The sequence below is a fragment of the Periplaneta americana genome, chromosome 8 (genome assembly GCF_040183065.1).
Source record: "Periplaneta americana isolate PAMFEO1 chromosome 8, P.americana_PAMFEO1_priV1, whole genome shotgun sequence".
Taxonomy (NCBI): domain Eukaryota; kingdom Metazoa; phylum Arthropoda; class Insecta; order Blattodea; family Blattidae; genus Periplaneta; species Periplaneta americana.
This window is the reverse complement of record NC_091124.1, coordinates 141,739,533-141,748,414: the sequence shown is the minus strand read 5'-3', so window position 1 is coordinate 141,748,414 and position 8,882 is coordinate 141,739,533. Positions and strand designations below refer to the sequence as shown.

General features: G+C 36.2%; 1 protein-coding gene across 3 annotated transcripts; it reads right to left on the bottom strand.

Annotated features, from left to right (window-relative positions):
* Window positions 1-1,091: 1,091 nt before the first annotated feature.
* LOC138705109 (uncharacterized) lies at window positions 1,092-8,136 on the bottom strand. 3 transcript variants are annotated; one of them, XR_011333619.1, is made up of 6 exons: window positions 7,885-8,136; window positions 4,206-4,534; window positions 3,971-4,126; window positions 3,757-3,834; window positions 2,809-2,865; window positions 1,092-2,620 (listed from the first exon to the last, which is right to left on the bottom strand). XR_011333619.1 is itself a non-coding variant. In XM_069833746.1 (5 exons), the coding sequence occupies exons 2-5, from the start codon at window positions 4,041-4,043 to the stop codon at window positions 2,490-2,492; spliced, it is 339 nt and encodes a 112-aa protein (XP_069689847.1). In that variant the 5' UTR covers window positions 4,044-4,126; window positions 4,206-5,047; the 3' UTR covers window positions 1,093-2,489. The 3 variants fall into 3 exon arrangements, 2 of the variants coding, with proteins under 2 accessions (XP_069689847.1, XP_069689846.1); XM_069833746.1 differs by lacking the exon at window positions 7,885-8,136 and having other exon boundaries at window positions 1,093-2,620; window positions 4,206-5,047; XM_069833745.1 differs by lacking the exons at window positions 1,092-2,620; window positions 2,809-2,865; window positions 3,757-3,834 and having other exon boundaries at window positions 3,950-4,126.
* Window positions 8,137-8,882: the final 746 nt, after the last annotated feature.

The following is an 8,882-nucleotide window of genomic DNA, read 5'->3' as shown; positions in this document are numbered from 1 at the left end:
AGAGACTGGGGAAAACAATTTAATAAAATCATCCGAATCATACTCGTTCATTTTATAGGCAATCTTGCAGGTTGCATTTAAAAGAACCTAGGAATATTAACATTTTCTTCAGTATATTTGCTAGGACTTCTTGTCATACTACATGACAATTTTGCTTAGGTTATTCTTTTAAGCATTCCTTCTAGGAATAGATCAAGTGTTTTAAATTTAGCGTACATAAGTTTAGATTAAGTTCCTAGCACGTATTTGACGAAATACTAGATTTTTCCACTTCAGTTTAACTGATTTATGCAAACGAAATTAAGACAGCTGACGATTCTAATGTCAGTTATCACCACGCCCACTTTGTTTTGGGCGCATAAGTTCATTACCGACGGTCGTTCAATTTTCTTCATACATGGCGGCGCAATGACCACTCTATATTTTTCTCTTTCTAACTCGTTGCAACAGGCCTACCACGCTATGTGACATTCAGTTGTTTTTCCGATCGCAACGCTCCTGTCATGTCCCATCCATGGATAAATATATAATAGGATGCGAAACTCACTGAGTTTCCCGTAACACATACTAGAGGCGCTGTTGTAGAATTGATCGTGCTGCCATCTATAGCGGTTAGAGGCGTTATTACATCTAGCAGCGCACCAAGTAGCGAAAAGAGTAACTACTCCGTGCATCCAGCAGCGCAAATAATAACTAATTACTCCGCGTATCTAGCAGCGCGCATGGCGGCGGAAAGTTGAACTATATGCAGTAAATATTCCTCCTCCCCCCCCCCGCCCCAAACCCTCAATTTAAAGTAAAACTTTAAAATTTTTATTCCTCACATCATCTTTCACTGAAAATTGTTATTGGAGCCAATAGTTGGAAGAGACGGTCTATTTTACACTACCTTGTAATGTAACTAATTAAAATACAGCCAAACAGGGACAGAAAATAAAAGAAAACAAGGTTAGATAATTGGGATTTTATTCTTTAGGTAATAGTGTATAGTGCACTTTAAGTCTGCAAAAACTAGTTACATAATTGAAATTAGTATATTACTGTATACTATTTTACAATACATTCAACAACACAATTTTGACAAGGTCCATCATATCACTGTTTAACATACACTACATGTGCACTAGGGTTACCAAATTGTAACAATTTAAAAGCAGGTCATTTTAAATGAAAAAGAATTTTCCATATAAAAGCAGGGCATAATAGACTAACTTGATACTTGACGTGACGTCTTTTTACATTGTTATATAATTAGGTAATTTGTTTGTCTTTGTACAATAAAACTGATACAAAACTATTATCATGAATAGAATTGAAATATAGGGATTCTAAATTAGCTTTTACCTTATTTAATTTTCGGATTGTTAATACTTCTCTGGTGACTCGACTTGTTTGAGCAAGGATTTTACAAACATAATTCCTCTAATGGACCCCAACTCAATAGTTACTCTCTTTTGTCCATTGGGAATTGGCAAGAAAGAAAAGCAGGACAATTTCTGATTTTTACGAACCCTGGCAGGATGCAGGACATGTCAAGCGAAATCCAGAACATCTGGTAATCCTATACACACAGATACACTTACATATTTAGTGTGCAGTACATTGGTAAAGTCTATACAACAAATTGAATAATTGAAATTGTGGGGCCTAGTCGGATAAGAGAAAAAGCCACATCTATATATTTATATTTTGGAATGCTCTGCCATCTGTGCTCGTTTACAGATGTAAATGATACCATTTGAATAATGTGTTGTCATATAGTTTAGTCAGAACATATTTCTTCACATTCCAATGAGATATCCTACGTATCGAAATTTATGGTTTGTCCCCTTGTCTGCCTGGACCCATCAACTACTGTTTAGTCAACTGTCCAAAAACAGGTTTGGACGCTACAAGTAACACTCATGGGACAATCAGAGCAGGAGGTAATGAGTAAGAGTGGCGAATTCCTTTCTCCCCTCTGTTGCATACATCGCTGACTAGATACATATTACATTAATCGGATTTCAGATACTACAAAAAAATGTTTGATAATTGAAACTGTCATATTACTATCTACTATTTTGCAACACATTTTAGAACACTTTTCTAGGATCACATCTAAGGTTCTTAGACATTGTTTTTTGGCATACACATAACGGTAACGTATACCAAAATGTTGTATGTACTGAGAGTCAGAGTGAAATACATGAGCTGCATCACTTACTTGCATTATGTTGGACAAAAAAGTTTACTAGGTGAACTGAAGGTATGTTAACCCCCAACTTCCAAAGTCAAATATCTCTCTTACATACACACACATGTACCACATACTGTAACTTTGCTCCCTACAATTACACAATATATTTAACATTTGCTAAAAACATTTTTTTCTGGGGCAAAAAAAAAATAAATAAAAATAAAAAAATAATAAAAAAAAAGCTATGAACTTTCCACCAATATGATATTATACCTTTTTGTTACACACAATATGGGCTATTTACACTAATTTAAAGACACTGCAATTTATTCTCCAGTCTCTTCACCTTTGCTTTCAGAGCTGCCATTTTTAGTTTGTTGCTCCTGGGTGAAGATGAGAAGTGAGGACTGGAGAAAAGTTTTCGTTTTACAGCACCAGGACCTAAAGATTACGAAATTAACTTCAGATTAATCTAATTGCTGGGAACTATTTTAAATAAAAATGAAACGTGACAACACCTTTAGCCTTGTTAAGTTAATGTAGGCCTAACAAAAGGCATGCAAGCTATGGATAGGCTAATATAACATACTACAAAATTGACAATACATCAAGATGTGATCAATATTTACCAAGTTTGGAAGGAGGTGAACGAAACTGTTCCATCTTGAATGTATTCATGTCAGTATCTAAGGAAATAAATGATAAATTAAATTGAAGCAAGAATTGAACAGACTTTGTGCTCCATTCATTTCAAACTGCTCTTAACTGTACAAATTATAACTCATATAAATGTTAAGTAATAGTAACAATCCAAAAGTTTAATGCTGCAACAAATTTGATTGTGTTAATCTGAATTGTTCGTTGTAATGTAATATAAAATATTTTTTTGCTAATAGGCTGGTCTATAGAGGACAACTGACACTAACAGAAAGGGATAATCAGCAGAGGTGTTGGGATATTAAAGAGAAGTCAGTAAGAGGGAATGATAGTGTACTTCGTGCCAGGGAGACTTGTCAGGATATCAGTTGCAATATCGATCGTCTGGTTCAAAAGTGCGACAACTCAAAAAAAAAAAGTTTAGAGATATCTTCAGTTGAAAGTTTCAAATAAATCCCCTAAAAAGGGACAGATTTGTGGTTCATAACCACGACAATTAGAATTGAGTCAGTATTCAGGACGAGTATATCACGATCTTCCAGTTCATTATTAATAGATTTCGAAATGTAGTAATAATGAATTAATAAAGTCCATAGTTATAATTACTTCTAAAGCAGTTTATTTCGCTTTTATTCTTTTTGGTTGTAAATATGACTTATCTCAATATTGAATCGGAAAGAGCTCCGAAAGGGGCTTTCCGTAGTATAAATAACTAAAAAATGGCAATTTTTTAGTTGTCGCACTTTTGAACTGGACGATCGATATATAAAAAGATAAACACCTTGCCCTGTAGTTAAGAGGATTTGTTATTATTCGCTACTGTAAAAGAATGAAGTATGAAAACTGCAGATATATGCCGGGGGCAATTAACTTAAATGATTACTAGCATGTTACCAGGCTCACAAGACAGTATCGCTTACCTTCAGCTGTGGGAACCACATTGAATAGGAGCGATGGTTGCTGATAGCCCCTCAGCTGTTCACCAATCATATTGTTCCCTGTAATAATCACAAAAAAAAAAAAAAAAACGAAACATAATTAATTATGTATTTTGAAACATGTAATGTAAGAACAGCTGATGAGAAACTAAGGCATTCCTTGAAATCCATAAACTTGACTAAGTGGAATAATTACCTTGTTGGCATGCATCTTTATTCATCCCGGCATATGCCGTCGAAGCAGTAATCTTTGAAGCTGGAGTACTCATAGGAGCAGGAATTGTTTGAGGCGTAGCTGCCAAGCTTGCAGCCTACTCAGTTGCAGCTTGTAAACCTATGAGACTACGCGTACCTGAAAATAAAGAAAAGAGTAATGATATCGGAAATTTTAAACATGAATGACATAAAAACATTGCTAGTGTACTAATTACCTTCAGCAGCTGCAGAATCAATCTTCGCCCTCCTAGCATACGTCCGCAAAGTCTTGTGATGCCTGAAAGTTGGGGTAGACCCCGGTGATAAGGTCGCTCGAGGCATAACTGGGCTAGATGGTGGGCTCCGGATTTTTGGGTTTGATGGCACCACTAATCCATTAGCATGAACAGTGGGCAGTGCAGTTTGCTTAAGTATCACTTTTTGTGAAGAGCTATAATAGTCAGACTCAATGAAGTGGTCCATGCAGATTCTCAACCTGTGTGTGGCATCTGCGGCAACTCGATACCGGTCCTCTAGCCCACAAAATCGGAGCCACTTCCAACACCTAAAGCAATGGATTACAATTACTAATGAGATAAAGTAGAAGAAATATTGAATAGAAATCATGCAAAAATTGGGGAAAAAAATAATAAGTTATCTGTTGCATTTGTGTTATTTTAAGAGATGTCTAATGCGCATCACTAGGTGGTGAGTGACCATAGGAAAACTGGTAGCAGCAACAGATATTGGGTACAAACTAAATTAAATATTAGGCCTAAGCTTATTATTATTATTATTATTATTATTATTATTATTATTATTATTATTATTATTACACATGATTGAGAATTTCTCCAGAATGGCTAACTACATCAAAGAAGGCATAATTTTATTTTCCATAACTGTGAGATGTTTATACTAAAAACTATGTGGTTTTAGTTTGCAGCCATGTGGCCTAATGCTACAATTCAGGTTTACGAGGTTTCATTTTCAGCCTTCTTGCTCTTTTTCGTCAATATTTCACATTTCGTTACAGTTTGACTGAATTTCGGAACCATCTAAATTTATACTCCTACTATAATCCCAAATAAATTAGCAGAAAGCAATGCACAGCTCGTCTAACCTACTTCACCAAAAAGTACTTACTTACTTACTTACAAATGGCTTTTAAGGAACCCGAAGGTTCATTGCCGCCCTCACATAAGCCCGCCATCGGTCCCTATCCTGTGCAAGATTAAGCCAGTCTCTATCATCATACCCCACCTCCCTCAAATCCATTTTAATATTATCCTCCCATCTACGTCTCGGCCTCCCTAAAGGTCTTTTTCCCTCCGGTCTCCCAACTAACACTCTATATGCATTTCTAGATTCGCCCATACGTGCTACATGCCCTGCCCATCTCAAACGTCTGGATTTCAAGTTCCTAATTATGTCAGGTGAAGAATACAATGCGTGCAGTTCTGTGTTGTGTAACTTTCTCCATTCTCCTGTAACTTCATCCCGCTTAGCCCCAAATATTTTCCTAAGCACCTTATTCTCAAACACCCTTAACCTATGTTCCTCTCTCAAAGTGAGAGTCCAAGTTTCACAGCCATATAGAAGAACGGGTACTATAACTGTTTTATAAATTCTAACTTTCAGATTTTTGGACAGCAGACTGGATGATAAGAGCTTCTCAACCGAATAATAACACGCATTTCCCATATTTATTCTGCGTTTAATTTCCTCCCGAGTGTCATTTATATTTGTTACTGTTGCTCCAAGATATTTGAATTTTTCCACCTCTTCGAAGGATAAATCTCCAATATTTATATTTCCATTTCGTACAATATTCCCGTCACGAGACATAATCATATACTTTGTCTTTTCGGGATTTACTTCCAAACCGATCGCTTTACTTGCTTCAAGTAAAATTTCCGTGTTTTCTCTAACCGTTTGTGTATTTTCTCCTAACATATTCACGTCATCTGCATAGACAAGAAGCTGATGCAGCCCGTTCAATTCCAAACCCTGCCTGTTATCCTGAACTTTCCTAATGGCATATTCTAAAGCGAAGTTAAAAAGTAAAGGTGATAGTGCATCTCCCTGCTTTAGCCCGCAGTGGATTGGAAAAGGATCAGATAGAAACTGACCTATTCGGACTCTGCTGTATGTTTCACTGAGACACATTTTAATTAATCGAACTAGTTTCTTGGGAATACCAAATTCAATAAGAATATCATATAATACTTCCCTCTTAACCGAGTCTTATGCCTTTTTGAAATCTATGAATAACTGATGTACTGTACCCTTATACTCCCATTTTTTCTCCATTATCTGCCGAATACAAAAAATCTGATCAATAGTCGATCTATTACGCCGAAAACCGCACTGATGATCCCCAATAATTTCATCTACGTACGGAGTTAATCTCCTCAAAAGAATATTGGACAAAATTTTGTACGACGTCAACAAAAGTGACATTCCTCGAAAGTTACCACAGTTGGTTTTGTCCCCCTTTTTAAAAATAGGTACAATTATGGACTCCTTCCATTGTTCTGGTACAATTTCCTTTTCCCAAATAGCAAGTACAAGTTTATAAATTTCGCTATATAATGCACTTCCACCCTCTTGTATTAATTCTGCTGGAATTTGATCGATACCTGGAGACTTGTACTTTTTCAGATTTTCTATCGCAATTTCGACTTCTGAAAACGTGGGTTCGGGTATAAATGGCTCAGCAGTTTGTATTTCAATATCGTCCCGATCATTTCTATTTGGCCTATGTACATTTAGTAGTTGCGCAAAATAGTTTTTCCATCTGTTTAGGATTGATGGAGAGTCTGCAAGCAAGTCACCATTGTCATCCTTGATCACGTTTACCCTTGGCTGATATCCGTTCTTAAATTCCTTTATACCCTTATATAAATCTCGAATGTTTTTATTCTTATTATTTGTTTCTACCTCATTCAGTTTTTCCTTCAAGTAACCTCTCTTTTTATTCCTAAGTGTACGACTTGCTTCCCGTCTTTCATTGAAATAATTATCTCTCTTCTCCTCAACTGGATCCTGTAAGAATATCAATTTTGCCTGTTTCCTTCTTTCTACTACCATGCAACAATCTTCATCAAACCACGGTTTCTTTTTCTTAGTTCATAATAACCTATGCTCTGCTCAGCTGCAATTTTGATACTATCTCTGATATTTTCCCACACGCTATTAACATCTAATTCTTTCTCAACTTCGTCGGAACTTTCTAAAGTGGCAAACCTATTCGAAATTTCGACCTGATAATTTTGCTTAGCTTCCTCGTCCTTTAATTTCAAAATATTGAATTTAGTAATATTAACTTATTGCTCTACTCGCTTGGCTACTGATAATCTTTCTCTTAATTCTCCAATCACCAGATAATGGTCAGAATTACAGTCTGCACCCCTGAAAGTTCGAATATCTACTATACTAGTATGTCTCCGTTTATCTATCAAGATGTGATCTATTTGGTTGTGTGTCAATCCATCTGGAGAAGTCCAAGTATATTTATGTATATCCTTATGGGGGAATGTTGTACTTTTGACAATTAAATTTTTCGATGTGGCAAAGTTGACTAATCTAACTCCATTGTCACTACTAATTGCGTGTAGGCTCTCTTTTCCAATAGTTGGTCTAAAAATATCCTCCCGTCCTACTTTAGCGTTGAAATCCCCCAATAAAATTTTCATGTGATATCTAGGGAACTGATCAAAAGTATGTTCCAATTCCTCATAGAAGCTATCCTTTATATAGTCGTCTTTCTCTTCTGTAGGGGCGTGAGCATTTATAACTATGATGTCGCACCATCTACCCTTAAGTACTAAATATGATAACCTGTCACTGATAAATTGTTTGCAAGTGTAAGGTTTAGGCTACACAGGACACAATAATAATACTAAAGCTTACCTCATAGGTTCCTGAGGAAAATAGAAAAAATGCTTCCCTCCCACAGTATTAACAATCTTGCATCCAGGCGCTGAGCATCTTCCTCGAATCTTTTGCATTTTTCTGGAATCCATCTTGCCTTCGTAACGCTGTTGGCTGGTCATCGGCCAACGTTCTGACTACTTCGTATCGGAGAGTGGAGAACGCTGGTCCTCACGTAGTTCTATGATTTACCACCTACGACGTCGGGCGCTGATCACCTTATTTCAGAATACCGCATCTAGATCGTGCTGTCCCAAAGACGTTATAATAGTATACTACAGGATAGTTGTATTACAGCAATTTGCGTATTGACTGAAACCGCGTAATCTGAATTTAAAAAACTAATTTATCTTATTAAATAAGTGTGTTTAGCATTGTATGTGTTAATAAGCGTTAGATATTGTGTTTTTATTTGTTGTGTGATATTAAGAAGAGAAACTTTGTGTAAATAGTGAATACAGTTTTATTTTAAACGACACGCTACTATCCAAACATTGAGATTGGTATTATCCAATAGTTTAATATAATTACGAGTTTTTTTTTCTTTTACATATCGTACTGTCTTTCAAATCACACGACACAGATCAAGGTTCCCCGAAAGGGGATTCAAATTCAGATGTGAATTCGAATCAGCTTCATGGTGTAGGAGACGAGACTTCTCATCTTGTCTTATTAAGAAGTCAAAAACCAAAAACTTATCTCACGGCTAGAGGGCAGGAAGTTATGCCCCTTGCAAAAGTAAATAGTAAAAAAGATAAAGTGAAAAGAATGCTTCCAACTGACGAAGAACACCTTCAGAAATATAAACGCATCACAATTACAGAAGCGACTATGAGGACAGCTTCAAACCAAATCTCCATGCAACAAATTCGGCCATAATACCAGGTAACGAGAACTAATCTGAGAACCACAATCCTCCAACTAATTCCATTTCTACCAAAGAAAGTCACATTGTAGCTGCCATCCCTACTCATAAC